At 39.2% G+C, this 26,864-nt stretch overlaps 1 protein-coding gene across 4 annotated transcripts in view; it reads left to right on the top strand.

Moving 5' to 3' along the window:
* Window positions 1-26,864, top strand: part of adat1 (adenosine deaminase tRNA specific 1) — a 70,939-nt gene that overhangs the window by 9,143 nt on the left and 34,932 nt on the right. The window contains exons 2-7 of one of the 4 annotated variants that reach the window (XM_073070269.1): window positions 524-676; window positions 5,150-5,218; window positions 15,036-15,090; window positions 16,512-16,639; window positions 20,174-20,882; window positions 25,545-25,690. In XM_073070269.1, the coding sequence (XP_072926370.1) occupies window positions 526-676; window positions 5,150-5,218; window positions 15,036-15,090; window positions 16,512-16,639; window positions 20,174-20,882; window positions 25,545-25,690 (1,258 nt within the window). In that variant the 5' untranslated portion in view covers window positions 524-525. Of the gene's footprint in view, window positions 1-510; window positions 677-5,149; window positions 5,219-6,355; window positions 7,634-15,035; window positions 15,091-16,511; window positions 16,640-20,173; window positions 20,883-25,544; window positions 25,691-26,864 lie in introns of those variants that run through there. The other 3 variants (XM_073070268.1, XM_073070266.1, XM_073070270.1) reach the window with 3 other exon arrangements.

The following is a 26,864-nucleotide window of genomic DNA, read 5'->3' as shown; positions in this document are numbered from 1 at the left end:
CGCTTGGGGCAATTGTGCAAAATTCAGAGCTTGAAAAAGAAAAACATTTTGGTGATAACCTTGCTGAGAAAATCCGCATATGCTGTAAATCCAAACAGCACACACAAAATGCTGGAGAAACTCAGCAGGCCAGGCAGCATTGATGGAAAAGAGTAAACAGTCAAGCTATCAGGCCAAGACCCTTCTTCAGGACCTGAAACATCAACTGTTTACTCATCAATGGGTGCTGCCTAGCCTGCTGAGTTCATCCAGCATATTGTGTGTGTTGGTGATAATTTTTTCTTTAACCCAAACTATTTTCTGTGTTTTCCCCCTACCCCCACTACTTTCAAATCTCTTAGTGTCTCTCTTTTCAGTTAGTCCTGACAAAGGGTCTCGGCCTGAAACATCGACAGTGCTTCTCCTTATAGATGCTGCCTGGCCTGCTGTGTTCCACCAGCATTTTGTGTGTGTTGTTTTCTGTGTTGTTCCTGTTTCCATTTGTAACCGCAATTTATTTTCTTGTTCTTCATGAGATTTTCAGCAATGTGGACAACAGATGAAATTGCCAGTATGTGCTATACACATTATTCTACCAAATTACCGAAGAAAGGTCTGCCGGATCCAGGTCGGGAATGGACGCTACTCGCAGCTGTGGTAAAAGTTGAGGAGAAAGCAAGCGTGCAGAGCAATGATGGTGAGACAGCAATACATTTCTGCTATCTGTCATGGGGAATGTTTTATAGATGCACATTTTAAACTTTGTGGAAATTTGATGTCCAGTACGTGTGAATATGATGATCATTTTAATTCTAATGAGAAATTATTACTTTTGATTATTTCTCACAGTTTATTTCCATAATTTTCAATTGTGTACAGCATGCAGTCCACAGGCCATGGCTAACCTTGCTTTCTGACCCATCTCCAGAGCCTGTTATACTGATTTGGGTCCAGTTCTGATTGGTGCAGTTTTTTTTCTACATGGATGACAGACTTTTAACATTTCATGCTCTGTAAATAAAACAAAAATGTCTAAATTTGATAATCTTGTTAGACTCAACATATGTTGCCATTAGCTAAACTTACCAGCAGACTCTTTTCAGTTGTCACATTAGAACATGTAAGTTTGCATCTCTCAGTGACCACTTTGCTGATAGCATTTTCAAATAATCATCTAAAATTGTCAGCCTTACATTAATAGTGATTAACTTCCAGTTGGTGCTGTTACGTACCCCGTAACTGGGTTTACAGACCAGCAGAAATAGAAGTATCCGTTGGAGTCTGGTGGTACCGAAAACTAAAGGTGTTTATTAGTAAACTACACAATACAGTATCAAAAATGCAAATATACATATAAAGCAGGTTAGCAATAATAAACATAGAAATGTAGGAATAATAATCGACAATAATAAACAAGCTCTATCAATGTCTAGAGGTAAATGAATTGTCGTAGAAGAATATAAAGTTCAGTTCAGTTCATGCGTGCTGAGGTAGTAATGGTTGTGTTGTAATCATTGGAGAGAGAGAGAGAGAGAGCGAGCAAGAGATTGAGCAGCTGCAGCCAGCAAATCTTCTGTTGTCTTCTGATTCTGTTGTACTGTTGTGGTCACTTGGGTATGACCCTCCGTTCTCGGCCAGACCGTTCTTCTGTGGTGGACTCGTCACTCTGGCATGAGTGGACACACGCACAAGTCCCCACCGGCCCTGCCGTCACACTGAGAGCTTTGTTGACCAATCTCCTGATTCGGTCCTCGAAGCCTCCACCTTCCTGTGGGTGCACAACACTCAGTCAGTGTCCACTGGTGTGTCTGAGGGGTGTCTCCCCAGACTTGTCGTTTATCCCCACTGACGGGGTATCAGCCATCCATCAACTCAAAATGACCATGTCCATCAAATCAGGCCACTCCTGCTGTCTCCTTAGGAATGTTAACAAGCAAAGTAACGTCCTTGTAGCGAAAGGTAAACAATCCAGGAAGAAGCCATAATACATAAATCAAATGTGTGTGTGTCTCTCTCTCTTATCTGTAGCAGATGTCCCTGCCTCTGTGCTTCATCTCTCTCTCTCATTAGCAGCATAGCAATAGCAATAGTTCATAGTTCTCAAAGGGGGGGGGGGAATGGTTAACTCTGCACCCCATTTCCATCAGGTCTGTTCAGCACTCATAACAGTGCTTAACAAATCTGGTGAATTGCTCCAGCAAATAATAAAAAATTGAAGGGCTAGTCAGCAAACGCGTAACAGCCATTTCCTGAGTAGGGTTGGTGGGGTGAAAAGACCATCAATAGACAGATACCCAGATAAGAAGATTACAAGCATGAGGAAGGTAAATTAAGATTGGTTTTAAAACAGTCTTTTTTTTTCTATTTGCAATTTTCCCAAATTTAGCAATTATTTTGGATTCACAAGTTGCCTGAGGTGGCCCTATCTGATTTTGTACTTGGGTATGGTCTTAATGCTATTCTTGAGAATTTTCATCAGGTATCAATGGGAAGTTGTCATAGGCAGGAAGGGTCCTCCCACTGAGTACTGGAGAATCTGCAGAAAACTATATTCACTGGGCTTATTAAAGAAAGTATTGGAGAAATATGTGGATTATTTCTCTGAAAAGTTGCTTTGACAGTTTCCACATTAATACCCAACTGTGCCCTTTGGAATTACAAGTTTACAAATGCTGTGCTGGGGTAATTAATTAATTAAATTCTAGCAGTGGAATTGTGCATATTTGGTATGCCTAACTATCAAATTATTTGGAAGCTTGCTGAGTTCCTCCAGCTTTTTGTGTGTGTGTTATTTTCTGACTTGACTACAACATATCTTGCGTTGACGTGGAGTACAAATAATGAATAGAAATTCAGATGATTCAGACTTTTCAATAGCTGGCTTAGAATCTCTCAGAGGTGATGGTGAGTTTACAACAGAAGGTCAACGGACTTAATTCCAGCACTAGAATAATTTTTTTCTATTTGGAACCTAAGTGATGCATCCAGTTTCCATAACTATTCTGCTTGGCTGAAGATTGAAAGCAATATGTTTTTGTAATTTCCATCAGTAAATGTTTATGCTGAGCAGCAAGGAGGGTATGAGTGATCTGCATGTTGAACGATTCAACATACTTGGAGAGAGCAAAAGAGGTTTTCTACCAAATGGACATGTTTCTTTGATTGAGTTAGTGATGGCAGGGACTTCAGCTCAGTGCTTACATTAAACTCTGTTGATTTTGGGCAGAAATATATTCCTTAACTGTTTAGCTGAACTGCGTTTCGTGAGACGTGCTAGAAGTCGGTTTTGTGTACCATCATATGCAATGAGTGACACTGTCAGTTTATTTCCTTTTTTGCTTCGAATTGGAGTTAAGTTGAAATGATCTAAATCAATGTTATTGGCTTGGCATAATATCTGTAGATATTGCTCCATGCTGCTTCAGTAAAATTCCAGTCAAGATGGCACCAAGCTATGGTCTCCATCAAGGTCATGGCTCAGACAGCTGTTTTTAAGGTTTGTGGGGATGGTTTTGGAGACAGAGAGGGGTGATGGGGTCAGTTTAGGGTTTAGGGATAGGGATGTGGGGAGTTGGAGGTCAGGTTGGAGTCTAGGCCTCTGCTCTGCATTTGAAGGCCAGAGATAAACATGACAAAGGACATCGGTGGATAGATGGCAGGGTGACGGCAGGCAATGTGGAAGGAGAAGAGTGAGAACGAGTCCTGATGTACCACCCCCCCCCCCCCCCCCCCCGGCTAGTGAGTCCCCAGTGGAATTGGAGGTCTATGCTGGCTGGAGGAATGAAGTATGTGAGTTGGCAAGTATGGAGCTTGAGGCTTGGAGCTTGGGGTCCCCTCATCAGCAAGTCCAGAGTTCGAAACCTGGAGCTGAGAGTCCAGTGGAGGCTGGAGGCTCGCAGATGGCCTGGGGTTGGAGGAGTGAGTGAGTGAGTGAGTGAGTGAGAGAGAGAGTGTGTGTGTGTGTGTGTGTGTGTGTGTGTGTGTGTGTGTGTGTGTGTGTGTGTGTGTGTGTGTGTGTGTGTGTGTGTGTGTGTGTGTGTGTCAGATGAGAGGAAGGAAAGGGGCTTGGTTTCCACCAATGCTGCCTGACCTGCTCCAATATTTTGTGTCTGTTGATTTGCTTTGCTCCTGTTGCTTGGTGTGCTGTGTTGGCACCAGAACGTGTGATGACACTTGTGTACTACCCCCCCGCCCGCCCCCCCCCCCCCCGCACATCCTTGTGGTTTTGGTTGTTATCGGAAATGAAACATTTGAAACAGTTCACTCAGAATGCTGGGGGAGCTCAGCGGGCAAGGCAGCATCTTTGGATAAGAGTAAACAGTCAACATTTCTGGCTGAGGTCCTTCATTAGGACTTCATCAGTCTTGGTGAAGGGCCTTGGTCCAAAACGTCGACTGTTTACTCTTTTCCATAGATGCTGCCTGGCCTGCCGAGTTCCTCCAGCATTTTGTGCATGTTGCTTGGATTTCCAGCAGCTGCAGATTTTCTCTTGTTTGTGATGCATTTCACTATGTTTTGATGTACACATGATAAATAAATTAATCTGATTAAATGATACCTGCAGTGAACAGAGGTTGAAATCAAGTGAGGACATTGAGTACCCCAAACACTATGATTCATGTTGTCTTAGAGTGGTGCATGGGAAAGAATCTTGAATGAAGAAAAATATTTGTTGGAGTTTGAAGGAAGAGGCATGTGATAGGCAGAGTTATCTTTCAAAATTGTATTTTTCCATCTTTCACCAAGTTGGCATCTCAGCACATTACTTTGGATTGGGATTTCTTTTTTCATTCACTCACAGGTTGTGAATACTGTTGGGAAAATCTAATTGTCCCCCAAATGAGGAGGTAGTTAAGAATCATTGATGGGGCTCAAGTCCTGTGTATTCCAGACCAGAGAAGCACAGTGATTTCCTTCCTTGAGGGATATGAATGTTTTTAATGACAGTGAATATCTTCATCATGGTTATGAGTTTCCTATTAAAAATAAACTCCAGATTTATTTCACTGAATATAGATCTTTCAGCTGTCATGGTCGGCTTTGAACTTGTTTCCATGGATCATGGTGCTGAAGTCTGAATGCTGGTCCAATATTCTTACTGGCATTCACATGGTAATATTTGAAATAAATGAATCTGGGAGTTTCTAAGAAGACTCTGTATTTTTTGCAGAATTTCTGGAAGTTGTTGCAATGGGAACTGGATCAAAGTGCATTGGACAGACACAAATGAGTAAAAATGGTATGTATTGATGATAAATCAGTGAGGTAATGGTACTTCTTCAATGTCATATTTGTATTTTATTGTTTGTCAGATTATAATAGTGCAATTCATTTGTCAAACTCTCTTAAAATAGCACTGATAAATATTATATTTATGTAATAGGATCTTTTAAAGTGAAGTCAGTGATAACTTTCAAAAATTAAATCTATATATGCTCAGTAATGAAGAGATAGTATTTCATATTCATTTGCAGATTAGGTTTATTTACCTACTTTTATTGAAGTAATTAAGAACATAAAAGATATTCTGAAGTATTATCCAATCAGACTTGCCCTTTGGCCCCTTAGATCATGATTGACTTTTGTAATGGATATTCAATATCCAGGCTGGGAGGCCTTTTTTATTTTAGCAAGCTCAGCTTTCTAAAAACAGCAGCTCTGAGCTTCTAAACATCAAAGAGTTGTGTTAAGCTTTCAAGCAATATTCTTTTATCTTTTTATTTTATAGAGATACAGTGTGGAGTAGGCCCTTTGAGCCACGCTGCACAGCAACCTGCTGACTTAACCCTAGCCTAATCACGGGACAATTTACAGTGATCAGTTAACCTACCAATTGGTAGGTCTTTGGAAACCAGTGCACCCGGAGGAAACCCACGCAATCATGGGGAGAACTTGCAAGCTCCTTACAGGCAGTGGCAGGAATTGAACCCAGTTCACCTGTACTGTAAAGCGTTGTGCTGACTGGCGAAAGTTATGCAAACAAACAGCACTGTCTGTAGCACACAGACGTGTAGGCCCACAGAAAGGAGCTAACTGCTCAAGACATGCAGTGTAAGATGATAAGCTGATATTAATTAGGCTTGTATCAAACCAGAAATGCTAGATAAGTTATTCAATTGAAGGAAGCTTTCAGACCAGATTGATACTATAAGTTAGCACATCAAATAGCTGATCTATTAATGTTGGAAGGTTTGTGTACTCAGAGTCAGCTTCATTGCATCAATTGTGAGTGCCTGGGGACGTCACGTGATGACGTAGGATCGAGACGCTGGAACCCAGCTCTCCCGTAAAAAGTTAATAAATTAATGTCTAAATGAAGAAAAGTTAGTCAGTACCTTCTAAAAGTTACTTATAAACTACTCCGGATTGTGTCAAGCTATGCCTCAAGGAAGGAAGATGAAGAAAACTAATACCGGGAAGACTACGCAAGTTGGAACAAGAACAAGGCCCATGTCTACCAAGGAACCGCGGTCTCAGGTACATTATACCACCGGCGATACGGAACAGGAGACTGCGGCAACATTGGCGATTCCTAAAGGAAAAGGCCATCGTGAATTGCGCAAACGCGAAGGATGGAGCATGCGCAAACGGGAGCAACAAAAACTACAAAGCCCAGCTACCACTGCAACTGAAAGTGATAGCGAATCGGAGGGAGAGTCAGAAATTCCAGAAAGATCAGACGAAGAGGGAGATAAAAGTCCTTCTAGAAATATAGAAAAGACTTTGAGGCAAATAATGCGTAAATTAGACACATTAAAAGTAATTAAAAATAATCAAAAAATACTCGAAGAAAAAATGACCAAAATGGAGATTATGCTTGATAAAATGACAAAGAGACAGGAAAAAATGGAAAAAAGAATTACGGACTTGGAAACTACAACGGAGGACATGGTTGAAAGAATGGACAAAATAGAAAATGAAAATACTGCTTGGACATCAGAAAGAAAACAATTTATGGGAAAAATTGATAAGCTTGAAAATTTCAGTAGACGAAATAATATTAAAATTGTTGGACTTAAAGAAGATATAGAAGGAGAAGATCCAATAAATTTTTTTCAAAAATGGATCCCTGAAAAATTGGAAATGGAAGGAGAAACTCCAATTGAGATCGAAAGGGCGCATAGATCCTTAAGGTCAAGACCTCGAGCTGATCAAAACCCACGATCAATTTTGATAAAATGCTTACGATACCAAGACAAAGAAAAGATCCTGAAGGCCGCTGCCCAAAGTGCCAAAAATAGAAACGGGCCATTGATGATAGCAGGGAAACCAGTTCTTTTTTATCCTGATATAAGTTACAACCTGTTGAAGAGAAAGAAGGAATTTAACCCAGTGAAAAAAGCCTTATGGGAAAAGGGTTATAAATTTACAATGCATCATCCAGCAACACTGATAATTTTTTTGGAGGAGGGAAAATTTTTTTTTCCCGATTATCGAAAAGCAGAGGAGTTTGTACAAGAACTTCCATCTATTCGCTAATTACACATAGAGGCTTCCAAACGTAATGGATTAAAGATGAAGATAGACCCAACGAACAGAAGTGATGGACATTTATGGATATTATAGAAGAGAAAAGCAAAATTTTAGAAATACTAAATGAGAATAGTATTTTTTTTTCTCTTCTTATACATATACTTTTTTGTGTTGCGGGGGGGCTGGGGAGCTTTGGATCGGTTACTGCGGGATTCACGTGTGTAATCATGGCGGTTGCCATGACCCGTACAGCACAGGGGGGTAATGTTGTGTTTTTTTTCCACAACATTAGTAGGGGGGTATTTTGTTTTTTTCTTTATATTTTAATTTTCTTAATAGAGATGTTAGGGGGGAGGGGTTAAGGGGAGGGGGGCTGGGTAACATTTTTTTTTCATACACATTTATTCTGTAACTATTTGAAAACAATAAAAAAAGTTTTAAAAAAACAAATTGTGAGTGCCTGGGAGTTCTGTCTCCAGAAACTTTTAGACCATTTGTGTAAAAAGGTAACTGAAAAAATATCAAGTGTGTGAAGTCACCCAAGTGGCAGAAAAACAGTATGAATGTAAGAGAGCAGATAGGCTTGTTGGGAATGGTTAAGAAACATCAAGAAGCATGACAGAAAGATATGGTGAACTAGAATCCTTTCCTCTGCCTTCGATTTCTACAACGGATGATTTGATCGTCTACAACTTGCTGGTACAGCGGCATGCAAAAGTTTGGGCACCCCTGGTCAAAATTTCTGTTACTGTGAATAGCTAAGCGAGTAAAAGATGACCTGATTTCCAAAAGCCATTAAGTTAAAGGTGACACATTTCTTTAATATTTTAAGCAAGGTTACTTTTTTATTTCCATCTTTTAAGTTTCAAAATAACAAAAAAGGAAAAGAGCTTAAAGCAAAAGTTTGGGCACCCTGCATGGTCAGTACTTAGTAACACCTCCTTTGTCAAGTATCACAGCTTGTAAACACTTTCTGTAGCCAGCTAAGAGTCTTTCAATTCTTGTTTCGGGGATTTTCGCCCATTCTTCCTTGCAAAAGGCTTGTAGTTCTGTGAGATTCTTGGGCTGACTTGCATGCACTGCTCTTTCGAGGTCTATCCACAGATTTTCAATGACGTTTAGGTTGGGGGACTGTGAGGGCCATGGCAAAATCTTAAGCTTGCGCCTTTTGAGGCAGTCCATTGTGGATTTTGAGGTGTGTTTAGGATCATTATCCTGTTGCAGAAGCCATCCTCTTTTCATCTTCAGCTTTTCATCTTCAGTGCTAGGCAGCTGCTTAGAGGAGCCCATGGCTGCTGATTGTTGGGACAAGGTTTGAGGAGTCAGGGTATTTATAAAGCTTTGAAATTTGCATCACCTGGCCTTTCCTAACGACGACTGTGAACAAGCCATAGTCCTTAATCTGAGAGCTCAAATCTCTTGGGGTGCCCAAACTTTTGCATGGTGCTCCTTTCCTTTTTTTCACTCTAAAGTTGTACAAAACAAAAACAATACACTAATCTTGCTTAAAATGTTGAGAAGAATGTTTCATCATTAACTTTATGACTTATTCCAGTCCATCCAGCTGAAAATGTGTACCGGCAAAAATGCTGGGGGTTAACCTCACCACAGAATGGCGTCCCATCCGGGGGGGGGGGGGGGAGTCTCGTACTCTCAGCCGCTTCACACCGCAGAAACCGGCATAAGCACCGGCCTGATGAGCCCATATGGCTCGGGACAGACTTTAACTTAACTTTTTATGACTTTTGGAGATCAGTTCATCTTCTACTCACTTAACTATTCACAGTGTTACGTACCCCGTATCTGGGTCAGATAGAGAGGTCCGTTGAAGTCTGATGGTACTATTTTTAACGGTATTTATTGATAAAAATACACAAAAATAGTATCAATGCAAACATACATATAATATACGTCGTCAATGCTAACTCTAAAAGCGCGGGTGTAATAATAATCAATAAGAAATAGCTCTATCGTTGTCTAGGGGATAATGTATTGTCCGATGGAAATATAAAAGTCACTCAAGTTCATGCAGGCTGCAGCTTGTTGGTTGGAGAGAGAGACGGAGGTTTAACTTGCCCATTCCTTTTATGATGTCAATCCTTCGAGAGTCGTTGGGGGCTGATTTCCCCTTTGTGGTTAGCTAAAGCCATGCTTCCGTGGTAAAGGCCCCACCAATTCCGAGGCAAATGGAAAAGGACGCACGTGGGCTTTTCCACCGGCTTTCGCTATTACGCTGTTACAGGAGTTCTAGCGTTTCTTCTGATGCGTCTGAGGGGCTGTTCCCACAGACCCTCTTTTATCCTGACTCACAGGGTCTCAGATGTCAATCAGGTTGGGATGATGCAATCCCTCCACCAACCCCCCCTCGGTTCATTGCCTGGGGGGGCTTCGATGAATCGTACAGTATTCAATACACAATTCCGTCTCCAAAAGACAATGACCTGTTCCGTGGCTTTGTATCTCAGAGGCCCAGGACACATTCCAAACATTGAGGAATCTGCGTGTCTCTCTCTGTCATTTCCTGGGTCTCCTGACTCGAAGCAATAGCGATCCTGCGATTCTCAAAAAGGAGGGGGCCACGGGCGTAACAACAGTAACAAATTTTGACCAGGGGTGCCCAAACTTTTGCATGCCACTGTATGTCTTTTTAGCTTATAGGAGTTGTATCTGTGTTTTGGAAATCCTTTGTATTTTAGAAGTAGTTTGAAATTTGAAATTATTTTATAAGTTAGAAATCCTCTGAGTTTTAAATATGTTTTAAGAACGTTGTCTGAATTTAAATGTGTATCATTGAAAATAAGTGAACTATGTTTAGCTACTTTGTTAGTCGGAAGTATCTCCTTCTTGATAGGGAGGAGGGACTCATTGCTCAACTAGTGGGTATTGGTAGCTAAACTTGCCATGGAGGATAGACGGAGAAGTGAACTAACTTTTGAAGAGTAGGTAGCTGTAGCATAACCTCCATTTACTGAGGGTACCTGTAGTTATCTATATCAGATGGGGCTTAAGGCAGCTGTGGAGGGCAAGTCATTGAGCATATTTAAAGCAGAGGTTGGTAGATTCTTGTTCAGTCAGGCATGAAGGGATATGGGGAGAAGGCAGGATATTGGGACCGAGAGGGAAAATGGATCAACTGTGATGAAATAGTGGAGCAGACTCAATGGGTCACATGGCCTAATTCTGCTCCTGTGTTTTATAGTCTTATGGTAGATATATAGGTAGATACTTTATTAATCCCAAAGGAAATTACAGTGTCACAGTTGCATTGCAAGTGCGCAGGTATACGAATGTACAAATATTGGAAGAGAAGTGAGAAAGAATTTTAAAAAAAAGTTACCTCAAGCAGCCTGACAGGAGGGCATCATCACTTCCCCAGTTATAGTTGACTCATTATAGAACCTAATGGCCGAGGATAAGAATGACCTCATATAGCACTCTTTGGAGCAGTGCAGTTGACTTAGTCTGTTACTAAAAGTGCTCCTCTGTTCAGCCAAGGTGGCATGCAGAGAGTGAGAGTCATTGTCCAGAATTGCCAGGATTTTCTGTAGGGTCCTTTGTTCTACCACAGCCGCCCGTGTGTCCAGTTTGACTCCTATAACAGAGACAGCCTTTATGATCAGTTTATTGAGCCTGTGGCATCACCTGTGTTGATGCCATTGCCCCAGCACATCACCGCATAGAAGATTGTACTGGTGACAACAGACTGGTAGAACATGTGAAGGAGAGGCCTGCCTACTCCAAAGAACCTCAGTCTCCTCAGGAAGTAGAGGGGACTGTGGTTCCTTTTGTACACAGCCTCTGTGTTGGTGCTCCACTCAAGTCTGTCATCCAGGTGCACACCCAGATACTTGTAGGTCCTCACCACATCCACATCCCCACCATCAATAGTAACAGGGAGCAGTGCAGGCTTAATCCTCCTAAAGTCCATCATCATCCCTTTAAAGGTCTTAAGGTCTTTGTTTAGAACTTCACGGCTGACAAATTCAATTTCTACCTAAGTTCTCTTCCCATCATCCCCCTTAGCTATTACTTTGTCAAAAATGGAAATTCCCTACCTAACCACACTGTGGGAATACCCGTCTGCTCCCTTAGTACAACAATGTGGGTCATTGTTATTGTTTTAAGAACAATTATGGACAGAAATGTTCATATTCCATGAGTAAATTGAAAACCAATTAAGATGAATCAGTCCTTTTGAATGAACAGAATGGAAATAGCCTTCTCCCCCAATGTATTGGTTCAAAACTTTTTTCTCCATTGACTTCAAGGTAATTGAACTCTTCGTATGGGTCTGTCGCCAAATTTGTGTTATATTTAATTTGTTGATGTAAAATCACTTTGAGAAGAAATTAATGTTCCAAAATAATTGAACTTTGTATTTGTTTTATTTCCCTTCCTCCCTTGGTGAAACAAAGTCACTTTTTCGTGACACCTCACAAATAATTTTCAGTGGTTTCCATTTCCTTTGAATGACAAAGCAGAAGAGGAATGGCAAGTTTGACAGGTGCAACTGTAACATGTCTTTACTTTTTCCACTTAAAAATTGTTTTGTGAGGTGTCTGCTATTTTTCCAGTATTAAAAAATGTCTAATGCCAAATAATTATGCCAACGTATCAGCCAAATAATTAGACAATATCATTTTCCTTTCTGACTATAGTGCTCTTTTTTAATAGAAAGGAAGTTGGATTTAAAAAAAATCTGCCTCTGAGATCTTATCACACTTCCAAAGAAATACTTGGGTTGCATTCAAAGCTCCCTTGTACTGCTGTAATTAAGATTGATAAATTCTGCAATTAAAATACGAATCATTTACTGATAAGAAATATTTTAAAGTTCATGTCTAAATAAAGTATTAAATGTTGCCTCATTTACAAGAAGCAAAATGTATATTTGATTATAAATTATTAACCATTTAAGGTGAGTATGCATTCGCACCCAAAACCTGAACATTCTGTTTGTGCGTTGCCACTAATATCAATCACTTAATCTCTCAAATGTGTTATAGTTCTATGTACAGTTGAAGTCAGAAGTTTACACACTCCTTAGCCAAATACATTTCAACTCAGTTTTTCACAATTCCTGACATTTAATCCTAGAAAACATTTCCTGTCTTAGGTCAGTTAGGATCTCTATTTTAAGAATGTGAAATGTCAGAATAATACTAGAGAGAATGATTTATTTCAGCTTTCATTTCTTTCATCACATTCCCAGTGGGTCAGAAGTTTATATATACTTTGTTAGTATTTGGTAGCATTGCCTTTAAATTGTTTAACTTGGGTCAAACGTTTTGGGTAGCCTTCCACAAGCTTCTCACAGTGAGTTGCTGGAATCTTGTTCCATTCCTCCAGACAGAACTGGTGTAACTTGAGTTTTTCAGTTCTGCCCACAAATTTTCTATCAGATTGAGGTCAGAAAATGATTTCAAATCTGGTTCATCCTTGGGAGCAATTTCCAAATGTCCAAAGGTACCACGTTCATTTGTACAAACAATAGTACGCAAGTATAAACACCATGGGACCACGCAGCCGTCATACTGCTCAGGAAGGAGATGCATTCTGTCTCCTAGAGATGAACGTACTTTGGTGCAAAAAGTGCAAATCAATCCCAGAACAACAACAAAGGACCTTGTGAAGATGCTGGAGGAAACAGGTAGACAAGTATCTATATCCACAGTAAAACGAGTCCTATATCGACATAACCTGAAAGGTTGCTCAGCAAGGAAGAAGCCACTGCTCCAAAACTGCCATAAAAAAGCCAGACTACAGTTTGCAAGTTCACATGGGGACAAGTATCTTACTTTTTGGAGAAATGTCCTCTGGTCTGATGAAACAAAAATTGAACTGTTTGGCCATAATGGCCATCGTTATGTTTGGAGGAAAAAGGGTGAGGCTTGCAAGCCGAAGAACACTGTCCCAACCGTGAAGCGGGGGGGTGGCAGCATCATGTTGTGGGGGTGCTTTGCTGCAGAAGGGACTGGTGCACTTCACAAAATAGATGGCATCATGAGGAAGGAAAATTATGTGGATATATTAAAGGAACATCTCAAGATATCAGCCAGGAAGTTAAAGCTCGGTAGCAAATGGGTCTTCCAAATGGACAATGACCCCAAGCATACCTCCAAAGTTGTGACAAAACTGCTAAAAGACCACAAAGTCAAGGTATTACAGTGGCCATCACAAAGCATTGACCTCAATCTGATAGAAAATTTGTGGACTGAACTGAAAAAGCGTGTGTGAGTAAGAAGGCCTACAAACTGGACTCAGTTACACCAGTTCTGTCTGGAGGAATGGAACAAAATTCCAGCAACTTATTGTGAGAAGCTTGTGGAAGGCTACCCAGAACGTTTGACCCAAGTTAAACAATTTAAAGGCAATGCTACCAAATACTAACAAAGTGTATGTAAACTTATAACCCACTGGGAATGTGATGAAATAAATCAAAGCTGAAATAAATCATTCTCTCTACTATTATTCTGATATTTCACATTCTTAAAATAAAGTAGTGATCCTAACTGACCTAAGTCAGGGAATGTTTTCTAGGATTAAATGTAAGGAATTGTGAAAAACTGAGTTTAAATGTATATGGCTAAGGAGTATGCAAACTTCTGACTTCAACTGTAAGTTGTTCAGAAACAGCTTGTGCTCTGAAATTATTTCATAAAGAGGAGTAGCTATGTAATTATCAGACTTGAAATTGTTTTTGGCCTGCCATACACATCCAATGTTTTTTCTCTCTGCCAAACATATAAATGTTTCCAGCAAATCAGAGCTGACTCAGCTGTGGTGAAAATACAATTTGCAAAGTTTATTAAGACCATAAGATACAGGGGCAGAATTAGGCCATTTGGCCCATCGAGTCTACTCTGCCATTCAATCATGGCCGATCCTCTCCCCCCACCCACCCGCTCTCAGTCCCACTTCCCGGCCTTCTCCCTGCAACCTTTGATGCCTTGTCCAACCAAGAACCTATCCATCTCTGCCTTAAATGCAACCAAAGATCTGGCCTCCACAGCTGTCTGTGGTAACAAATTCCATGAATTCCCCACCCTCTGGCTAAAGAAGTTTCTCTGCATCTCTGTTTTAAATGGACACCTCTCTATACTGAGGCTGTGCCCTCTTGTCCTTGACTTCCCCACCATGGGAAACATCCTTTCCACATCTACTCTGTCAAGGCCTTTCAACATCCGAAAGGTTTCAGTGAGATCCCCCTCATTTTTCTAAATTCCGGCAAGTACAGACCCAGAGCTATCAAATGTTATATGATAACCCTTTCATTCCTGGAATCATTGTTATGAACCTCCTCTGGACCCTCTCCAATGCCAGCTCCTTTCCTTAGATGAGAAGCCCAAAACTGTTCACAATACTCGAGGTGAGTCCTCACCAGTGCCTTATAAATTCTTAGCATCATATCCCTGCTCTTGTATTCTAAACCTCTTGAAATGAATGTTGACATTGATTTTACCTTCCTCACCACCAACTCTACTATTGTAGCATTTGCAGCTGTTAGCAGATTCACATTTCTCATTATAAAGGTACTTTGATTTGGTCTCTTTGCATATTTCATATTTATCCAATATCTCTAGGTGATGTTGTTAATGACAGCCATGCAGAGGTGACTGCACGGCGTGGGTTTCTGAGGTGAGCACTTTATTCTTTATTAAAGACAACCTTTCGTTTCTAAATTATCATTTTGCGGTATCATTTAAAAAGTCAAAATTTAAATTGTTGTTGGACTTGCAAAGATAAAAACTGGATGAATTCTTTTTTCTTATTTACTTACTGCCCATTACACTGCTGGCATTTAGGAATGAAGGTCCTCCATCTCTGTCTGTCGTTGACTACTCAGATGTAGAAGGATTTTTCATTGCTGTTTCCGTAACAGTTTTGTTTTACCAGTCAGGGTTGTTAGCCCTGAGCTGAACCTCCGAACCTGGAGGACCAGCGAACCACTCTTTAACTGGTCTTTACCCTTGACCTATTTGGTATGGGTGACCCTCCCAAGAGCCAAAGCGCAAAGCCCTGACTTCAGCCAGCATAGGCTGAAGTACAGAAGCCTCCAAATCACAAGGTAGTGGTCCTTTTGAAGGAATTCTTTTTACTCTTGTACTAAAGTACATTGTTCCATAACTTGTTTTTAAAGATGCTAAGTGTTTACCTGAGTAAATAATGGCCAAATTATGTGGCATTAATACTGGTCATCCATTCTGTCAGAAAAAAAGTTATAGACCATTCCTGGTTTATGTAACAATTCTGTTCATGGAAATTCTCCATTAGCCATTTTCTCTATATGTCAGTCATTAATTTTCTGTATTAGCTAATGTAATTTTACAGAAATTTCATGTCATTTAATAATCATCCTAATGCAACCTATGATTAAACTAATTGATTATATACAGTACATTAATGAATATTGTGAAATATTATTAGCTTGAAACATCTTTTATAGTACATGGCAGAATGTGCATGGCTGGATGTTTGTAATTCAATTCATTCATGACCTGTGGAGCCCCTTCATTGGGAATGAATTGATTGAATGTATTAGGTATTGATTAGTTTTGGGCCTAAAGAACAATGTCCCATACTACATGTTTAGCATCAAATGCACATTAATTATCTTATTATTATTTAAAGAGAGGGGCACATTTCGATGATGAGATTCTTGAATCACTGCTTCTAAATAAAGTAAATGATTTATTCATCTATGTGAAACATTGTTGTGCATGTCTCAGTGCATGGCTAAATAAATTATTTCATTAACTTCAAAATTTAAATTTTGATATCACGGAGAAAACCATTCTTACATCTGTTCAGCCCCTGTTACTGCATGTTGCTACTTTAATACACTAGACCATAATGTAATCGATGTCTGCTGAAAGATAAATCATTGGGAAGATGAAAATAATACTCAAAGTTACAAAGAGTACTGGTTTTGATTTAAATTGAAAACTTAAGTTTTCATCACACCTTGATACTGGATGTTAATAATCCTAAACGGAAATGTCAAAAATGCTTTTATTTACCATTATAAGTTTTCATTTATTTCAACCTCTGTATTGAAGGTACTTGTATCATCAACTTAAAGAAGCATTCAAAAATAAAAATAGCATCTTCATCACAAGCAGTGAAAAAGGAAAATGGAAACTGAAGCCAGGCATTACCTTTGTGTTCTTTATTAGCCACACTCCATGTAAGTTAACTAGTAGTATAACTTTTGATTGTTTGAATTTTGAACAGTGAAATATTTTAAACAGTTCAAGGAAAGGAGGGAAATGGGAATTTGAAGATTTTGTTGGAAATGTAATGTCTAGATGCAGGCATCAATAAAAGAATGAGGGAAAGATATGGAATAGTTCAAGTAGTGAGTTCTACTTTTAAATATTTTCCCCTTATAATGGGTATATGTCATGTCCCGCAAAAGAACATATTCATCTATTATTTGTTTGTACACTTTTTGGAGTACTTAACTGATATAGATCAAGCTGTGTCATATGATGGTGTTCATGTTGGCCACTTTATCTTTGATAATCTCAATGATTTTATATAACTCTGAACAGGAACAGAGACAGGTAGAACATAGCATATTGCAGAAATTGTATCACTGTAAGAACTATGTTGGTCGTATTTTTTCTTGTAATTAGCTTAGATTGATTTCTAAAGTATGATTTCTTAGCCACTTTAGCATTGCTCCAAAACATTATTCACAAGGGTTATAAAATAACTCATTTATGATATCCATAAATATCTGCATGATCAGCTTTTCACCTATGGTTTTCATTTATGATGCATGCAGGGTGGTAAATGCATTCTATCCATGTTTGTTTAAGATAATGATTTATCTCATTGTTCATAATTTAAGAAAATAGAACATCAAACAGTACAGCTCTGAACTAGAGTCCCACTAATGATTTAATTGTCACTTATTGCTGTTGAGGTTAAATAAATCCTGAGCTTTCTGAGTTAATTGTATAGAATTTAGGAAGAGTCGAAAACTCCTAGTTTAAATCAAGGACGAACAATCTTACTCTATCAAATTGGTAATGAACTATTAGTGTCCAGATTGCTCCTTTTTCTTCCATTCCTCGTTTTCTCTCAATGTGTCTAAACTGTTTAATGCTTTTATTAGGCAGATTGCTTCAAAACCTATAAATACCGTGAACCAGAATAAACATATTTTTCATTTTCCGTTATCACAGCATTCAACTACTTAAATAATTCCAGAAATATTTCCTTTTTCATCTTGAAGTCAAATTAAGTTTATTTTCAAGTTTTGAAATTGAAAGATGGAAGAAAGCTTTTTAATGGATTGTTGTAGTGTGATAAAAGGAAACTGCAGTCAAAGCCCAGAAGTAGCAATATGTAACGCAGAAGTGATGACATCAAGTTTCAGAAACTTGAGTAATAATGTCATAGTGTGGCCCTATTGTTTTGGTAGAAAATTAGATTTACTGTTAGATATGTGGAATGTTAAAACAAAGGATCTAGTGCTTTCCAGGTGTATATGACGAATAAACTTTTCTCAGGCTTCCAGCCGGGTACAGGTATCGACTGTAACTGATGTTTCAATGCGAAACTCTGCCATCTTCATCCCTAATGTCAACAAATTGTAGGTTATATTCAATACCTGTACCCAGCTAGAAGCCCGTGAAGAGTTTATTCGCTCACATTTTATTCTGTAATCTATTAGCTAATTACTGGAGAGGCTGCACTAGAGAGGGTCCAGAAGAGGTTTACAAGAATGATTTCAGGAACGAAAAGGTTATGCAGAACATTTTCTGACTCTGGACTATACTCACTGGAATTTAGAAGAATGAGGAGATCTCAAGGTGGAGATACAGTGGATGCACCAGTGCATATTCCCAATAGAGGGGGGAGTCTAAGACCTATGGATAATCATTTTATTCTGTAATCTATCAGCTAATTGCTGGAGAGGGTCCAGAGGAGGTTTACAAGAATAATCCCAGGAATGAAAGTTTTTTTTTAAGAGGAAGTTAAGGAACCGATTTTGGTAGAAAAAGTAAGAGAGGACATGCAGGACATATTTCCTAAAGTGGGGGAGTCTAGGACCAGAATAGAATTATGTCCCTTTAGGACAGAGAAGAGGGTGGATTTCTTAAGCCAGAGTGTGGTGATGCTGTGGAATTCATCACCACAAACAGTAGTCATTGGGTATATTTAAAGAGGACGTTAATAGGTATTTAATTAGTAAGGGAGTCAAAGGTTATGAAGAGAAGGCAGGAGAATGTGTTTGAGAGGGACAATAAATCAGCCATGATCAAGTGGTTCAGCAGACAATGAACTGAATGGCCTAATTCTGATCCTATGTCTTAATTAAATCTTCCTGTAACCACCATTTTGTTACCAAGAGCTAGTGTCACTGTTGATCTCATCAACTGAGAATGTAAAGGCTGTACCAGATTCATACTCGGGTAAATCAGCTGTGACTGGTCTCCTGGTGAGCACCAGTTTTTTAGTAAATGAGCTGTTATTTAAAACATCAAACCTGTGGCCTTTCAGATTACTCCTACACAGAACACCTCAGCACAGGAATAGGTCCTTTGTCCAGAGTGTCTGCGCTAACCATGATGCCAATTTAATCTAATCCCATCTGCCTGCTCCCTTCCGTCCTCGTCCTGTTTATGTGAATCCCTCTAAATTGTTAATTGTTTCCATTGTATCTACTTGGCAGCACATTCCATGTACCTACCTGTCTGTGCTTGCAGAATGGGAATTGAGTGGCAGATCTTGCATTATAAATCCTTCAGGCTTTACTCCACTCACCTTTATAGCTGAAAAGTTTGCACAGAAAACTTACAAGAACATTGCCTGTTCTCAAGAGCCTGAGGGAAAGGGTGGGCAGCTGGGACTTCATTCTTTGGAGCACAGAAGACTGAGGGGAAAACCTTATAGAGGTGTATAAAATCATTGGGTGAATAAAGAGTAATTTGTATATGGAGTGAGCTGCCGGACAAAATAGTTTAGGCAGGTACAATAACAACATTTAAAAGGCACTTATGTAGGTACACAGATGGGAAAAGTTTAAAAGAGATTTAGGTCAAATGGGAGAAGCTTTGATGAACATCTTGGTTGGCACAGAGCAGTTTGGCCAAAGATCCGAGTTCTCTGTTGCATTACTTTATACATTCTAATATTAGACATTTTCACCCTGCAGTAAAGAGTCTAAAGTTTAAAATATTAAAGGATAGCTTTATTTGTCACATCTACATCAAAACGTACAGTTGTTTTGCATTAACGACAAACGTATCGAAAGCTGTGCTGGGAGTAGCCCACAGTGTCGCCGTGCTTCCACCATTACATGCCCACAACTTACAAACCCTGACTCGTATGATTTTGGGAATGTGGGAGGAAATCCACACAACGCAAGGCGAATGTGCAAACTCCTTACTGACAGCGGTGAGAATTGAACCACAACCTTATGATCGCCGGTACTGTAAAGCGTTATGCTAACCCTTGCACTACCAAGCTGCTATCAAATTTATCTTCAGAATCATCATTTTTAATCTCATAATTTAAAATGGGAAGTTGTTGGAAACTGGATTTCAACAGCAAATGCATGGTCCGTAATTAGCAATTTAGAAATAGTTATAATTCATATTTTGTTCTGAGATGCCTCAGCTCTGTATATTTCTTCCAGTGAAGTGAGAAGTCTAATGACAATGAATTTTTTGAGTGATTTAATAGAAATCTTATCTGTTCCTCATAGGTGGTGATGCTTCTATTATTCCAAAGGTAGAAAATTACAATGAACCTTCTATGAACATGAGAGCCATGGGGAGTGATGAGCAAAATGTTATTGCTGTTCAAGATAATAAAAATACTGAAGATGCACAATTATTAAATTATGAAGAGCACTTGCGGGGCAAAAGACAAAAAGGCGATGCAAGTTCTACAGTGATTCCTAAAAAAAGGATAAAAAAAGCTGATGAACATAGAGATTTACCTGAAAGTAGCAGTGTTCGTGAAAACAAACCCAATCATCTGTCTGAGCAAGAAAGTAATACTATCCAGATCAACAATAATCAACTTTATGAAGCAGAAATAATGTCCAAGAGCAGCCATTATACCACTCCATCTCAAAATGCGTTTTCATTCGATATGGAGAAAACCAAACAGATGCAAAATAAAGTTTTGGATATACACCGAACTGGCGCTAAATGTGTACCAGGTGGCCTTCAGGATTCCCTTAAGCCCGGAGTTGACTATCACTGCGTGGAATCATTGAGGGTGAAACCAGGAAGAGGCAGCAGAACATTATCAATGTCATGTAGTGATAAACTTGCACGTTGGAATATTCTTGGTTGTCAAGGAGCACTTCTCATGCACTTCCTTGAGGAGCCAGTGTATTTCTCTTCTATTGTAGTAGGACACTGTCCATATAACTATGATGCCATGAAGAGAGCTATAATAGATAGGTAATAATGATTTATTTTGAAGAACGTGCACAGGCCATTGTGGAAGAAATCTACTCTGAGTAATTTGAATTTACTTGCTTAAAGAGATCTAATAGTTCAATATGCAGCGTTTATTGGTCATTCAAAAATTTTAATCACTAAACCTGATTTATCGTGAGTAAACAAAATTAAACAATTAAACCAGTTAGTTACAACTGTAGATGTATTCACTTGATACATTTGTCAGAGATATATATCACGATATACAGCCCTGCGATTCATTTTCTTGTGGGCATACACTGTAAATCGAAGGAATACGATAGAATCAATGAAGGACTGCATCCAACAGGACAGACAAGTACAACCAATATTCAAAAGTCAACAAACTGCAGATACAAAGGAAATTAGTAATAAATAAATAGGCAATAAATATCGAGAACATGAGATGAAGGATCCTTGAAAGTTAGTCCATTGGTTGTGGGAACAATTCAGTGAAAGGGGTAAGTGAAGCTGAATAAAGTTATCCCCTCTGATTTAAGAGCCTAATAGTTGAGGGGTAATAACTGTTCCTGAACCTGGTGGTGCGGGTCCTGAGGCTTCGGTACCGCTTTTCCTGATGGCAGCAGTGAGAAGAGATCATGGCTTTGGTGGTGGGGGTTCTTGATGATAGACTCTGCTTTCCTCAGTGTAGATGTGCACAATGGTGGAGAGGGTTTTACCCATGACGGACAGGGCTGGATCCACTAGTTTTTGTAGGATTTTCCATTTGAGGGTGTTGGTGTTTCCACACCAGGCTGTGATGCAACCAGTCAATATTCTCTCCACCACACATATAGAGTAGTTTTGGATGTCATTCCAAATTTTCGCAAACATCTAATGAAATAGAGGTGCTGCCTTGCTAACTTCAGAATGTCACTTACATGCTGGATACTGGACAGATCCTCTGAAATGATAACACAGGAATTTAAAGTTGCTGACCTTTCCACCTCTGATCCCTTGATGAGGATTAGTTAATGGACCTATGCTTTCCTCTTCTTGAAGTCTATAATTAGCTCTTGGTCTTGCTGACGTTGAGTGCAAAGTCATTGTTGTGGCAACAATCAGCCAGATTTTCAGTCTCCCTTCTCTATGGTGATTCATCACCACCTTTGATTCGGCCCACTACAGTGGTGCCACCAGCAAACTTGAATGTGGCAATGGAGCTGTGCTTAGCCACACAGTCATAAGTATAAAGCAAGTAGAGCAGGGGTCTAAGCACACAACCTTGTGGTTGGTGCACCTGTGCTGGCAGAGATTGTGGAAAGATATTGTTGCCAATCCAAATTGCAAGTTTGGAAATTGAGAATCCAATTACACAAGGAGGTATAGAGGCCAAGGTCTTGGAGCTTATTGTTTAATTTTGAGGGATGATGGTATTGACTGCCAAGGGAAATGGCATCTGCCATGGACCTGTCTTACCGATAGGCAAGTTGGAATATATCCAAGTCGTTTCTCAGGCAGGAGTTGATATGTTTTATTACCAAGTTCTCAATGTTCTTCATGACACTGTACAACTGTCACTGAGGCAAGTTTCCACATTCTTCCTAGGCAGTGGTATAATTGAAGCCTGATGACAGATTGAGTTAATCTGTCCTCCTAGTCAAGCATAATTGCATCTTTGCTGAAACAGGAAACCCAATTAATCATTAAAACTAGAGAGTAAAGGTTACTGTTGAGGCTGAATAAATTATGGGTCTGAAAGACATCTTATTTCAAATCAGCCAAATAGATGTAATGAAGGTCCCCTCTCTCTAAATTTGATGAAGATCCAGAACTGAATTGGATTAGCTCTCTCAATTCTATCCCAGTGGATGAGAATCAACCAGTACTCTAATGCCACCTGACTCCCCTGTTTTGGTGCAATTAAGTTTAATTTGGCAGCCAGAAATTGATTAGCAAATTTTTATGGTTGTACTCTGTCATTTTTTTTTTAAAGATTGATTAAAAACTTGGTATTAAAATGGCTACATCTTCATAGAGCAACCATTTACAGCCCTCATATTACAGACAATATTGATTAACTCTACGTCAAAAGATTTGATGGAAATCTTAATCTAATTCGGTAATGTAGGCATACTGTAACAAATTAGCAAGAAGCTGGGGGACAAGCTGGGACCTCCTCAGTAGGAAGCAGTGGTTAGGGGGAGGAGGAGCACAGCCTTCTCACCTTCACTGTAAGTTAATATCATTCAAGTTAGCTGAAATTAATTTTCCAACATGTTTTTTTATATTTCTGAATTATGTAACATTTATAAGATTCAAAATTACACTTAGTACAGCAAAGGAATCTGTCATGTTAAAAGAGGCAGAAATCTTTTTCAAGTCTTCACAGTACTTCATAAACATTTCCCTGATCATTGGAAATAATAATGGATGTCAATTTTCATATCCTTACATGTTCATAGTCTGTGTGAATGACATTCTGCTATTGTGTTCTTGGATATCATTGAATTATTCTCCTGGTCAACAGCAGCTTTAAACCTGAATATATCCAAATCTGTTAATTAGAAAGATGCAACATGGCTGGTTACATTTCAACAAACCACTATTAAATAGTATCATTGGTGCATATGTTTTTTAATCCTAGTTGAAAACTAGGAATTGGTGTGCCCATTGAACTTGAATTCTAATGTCTTTGAGCTCTGCTTGCCTTTAGATCTGCAAAATTAGCACTTCCCTCTAAACTGCTTCTTTTATACAGTGCCTTGTAAAATTATTCAGCCCCAACTCTTTGTTCACATAAATGAGGATTACAGCCAGGGGTTCCGATAAATTTAACTGAGAATTTTTATTTGTGTATCACATGCTCCTTTTTTTCCCAAGTAGAGCCTCAAAAACAATGAAAATTGTAAAGCATGAAAAATTCAAAATTCAAAATCTGAAATACAGCAGTTCAAAAGTATCCATCCCCCTTTGCTCAATGCTTGGTTGAGCAACCTCTTGCAACTATTACAGCCAGTAGTCTTTTTGGCTGAATCTCTATTTACTTTGCACAGTGTGACGGAACAAGATTTGCCCATTCTGCTTTGCAGAATTGCTCAAGCTGTGCCAGGTTAGTTGGGGAGTGGTGGTGGATAGCAACCTTGAGGTCTTGGCAGTGATGTTTGATTGGGTTAAGGTGAGGACTCTGACTGGGTAACTCAAGGGCATTAGTTTTCTTCATTTAAAGCCACTCAGTGGTTGATCTGGCAGTGTGTTTGGGGTCATTGTTATGCTGAAATATGAACTTCCTCCCCAGTTTAAGCTTTCTGGCAGAGGCTAGCAGATTTTTATCCAGGATCTGTTTGTTTCTTGCAACATTCATCTTCCTATCAATCCTGACCTGATTTCCAGTCCCAGCTGCCAAAGACCATTCCCACCCATAACATGTTGTTACCCCCACCGTACTTTACATAAGGATGGTGTTACCTGGTTGATGCCGGGCCTCCTTCCTTGCCACTCTTCCATAAGTACCCTTTTTGTGCAAGGCCTTAGAGATTGTGGAGCCATGAACTTCATTTCCAGATGCAGCTACTGACTTCTACAGCTCACTCAGAGTGACTGTTGGTGTCACAGTAACCTCTCTTATAAGTACTATTCTTCTCTGGCAACTAAGTTTCGAGGAACAGCCTGACAGAGGTAGAGTGGCTGCCGTTTCATATTTTTCCCCACTTTTTCACAATGGACTGCACTGAACTCTGAGGTATGTTCAGTGTCTTTAAGATAGTCTCGTAGTCTTGTACTTCTCTATTATAATTTCTCTGACTTGTTTTGAAAGTTCTTTTGTCATCTTTTTTGTTTGGTCTGTTGAAAATCTACCATACTGTTGGACCTTACCGAGAAAAGGGGTATTTATTCTTATGAATTCATTGAAAACAGATGATCCTCCAATTTTCTTCTACAAATTGGGTGAGGTGAATTGTTATGGTAATATAGAGTATTGCACCTGAGGAAAGCTAGTGTAATTACAAAGGGGATGAATACTTCTTCAGCCTCACAATTTTGGTTTTTAATTCTTAGTAAATTGTTGACAGGTTTTGGATTTTTTCTTTTGATTTGACATGATGCACAATATTTTGTAGATTGGCTCAAAAATCCTACTACAATATATTTTAAATTTAGAAAATGAGACAATAAGATGTGATGCACCATCAATAACTCTTGGAGACGTGAGGCGAGATATAGGCTTTTATTGGCTGGAAGAAAGAACAAGCAGCAATTGACCACCACACTACATCCTGGAGACTGAGGCTGGGGCGGAGTCCCCAATCGCCTTTATACCGGGGTCCGTGGGAGGAGCCACAGGAGCAGTCAGCGGGGGGGGGGGGGGGGGGCGGGGGGTGTATCCAGACAGGTATATGTAGTTCACCACAAGATGTGAAGCTAGTTGTTAGGGCTGAATACCTTTTCAAGGCACTGTATTATAGAACTAATGCTTTTGCAGAAGTAACTCTAGGTACTTTGATATATTCTAGAAATGATTTGGTTTAAAACACTTTAACCTTAAGTGTGAAAGCCATGTGCATGTGCCTACTCAGTTGCTTAGGTATTTGAGTAAAAGCTGTTTTAAGGATGTAATTGTCTCAACTGAGTGATATGGCAAAGATTTAATCTATATCTGGAGAGAATATTTCTTAACAGTTTATTTGCTTTTGTTTTTCAAAGGTGCCGTAATGTAACTTCACTCCCAAAGGAATTCAGAGTTCAAGATGTGAAGATGCAACAGTCACATTTGGAGTTTCCACACAGTCGCCATTCAGCGCAAAGTAACTATGATCCCAGCAAAGGGAGGCTTATACCTTGTGCAGCAGGTACTGAATTTGATTTTAACAATTACTTTTGCAAATGCTTTTCAGAATTTCAGAAGTACAGTCAAGAAACTTGGTCGCTTAGCTCCTTATGCCTGCTCAGCCATTCAGTATTGTGGCTGATCTTTTATCCCAATACCAATTTCCTGTGCTGAGTGCACAACCTTTGATTTCCATAATATCCTAAACTCTACAGATCCCTGTCCTTGAATATATTAAGTCTCCACAGCATTCTTGCGTAAAAGTTTGCAAGGATTCTCCATGTTGTTGATGAAGAAATTTCTATTTATCTCAGTCCTGAACAACTCTCCCTTTATTTTGAGATAGACCCCTAGTGCTAGACACACCAGCCAAGAAAAACATTATCACTACAGCTACCATAAAAACACTAAGAATTTTGTATCAGTTAATGTTACTTTCATTCTATTTTGAGAGAGAGCAGAGACCCTGTCTGATTAACCATTCCTCATAAGACAATTCCCATAAAAGGAATCAGTCCAGTTAATCTTCATTGTACTCCCCCATCATACAAGTATGTTTTTCTTGTTAGGGAGAGCTAATCTTTAAGTCATTTTTACTCTTGTTCTCAACTTTTCTTGAAATAAAGACCACGCCCTGTTTTGTGTACTTAATCACCATGTTATCTTGCACTAACTTGTATACAAATCACTCGAACAGCCAAATCACTGAACATCAACACAAAAACAATTCTTGCCATTATTAGATCTGACTGTTTAGTTCTTAGATTAGACTATTAAATTGCTATTTTCTTTGAGGCTTAACAATTAATTATTTGCTTGTATTTTAAGTTGTTCTTATTTCCATGTAACAGTTTGGTGTGTTTCCAGTAGACCGCAGTATGTGTATGCAATTATTCAACATGTTTTGTAGTGGTTACATTGGTGTAATTCTGGAAAGTTCTAGAAACCTTTCTTGGTGCTGCATTATTTGAGTAAAGTTTTCTCATTGATTGACTCTTACCTATGAATTGAATGGAATTTTTTCTTATCTATGAAGTATAAAATTAGCTGACTACAAGGCAGCACCGTCTTTCTCTCTTTGTCGTTTAGTCTGTGTTCTGCCTTCTCTACTTGCTGCTTAAAAATTTATTGTTAATCTTTAACACATTAACCTCATTAAAACAAAGCTGTATTTGTTGCTGCAATGCTGTTAGTGG

The sequence above is a fragment of the Hemitrygon akajei genome, chromosome 17 (assembly GCF_048418815.1).
Source record: "Hemitrygon akajei chromosome 17, sHemAka1.3, whole genome shotgun sequence".
NCBI lineage: Eukaryota > Metazoa > Chordata > Chondrichthyes > Myliobatiformes > Dasyatidae > Hemitrygon > Hemitrygon akajei.
This window is presented reverse-complemented; position numbering and strand designations above follow the sequence as displayed.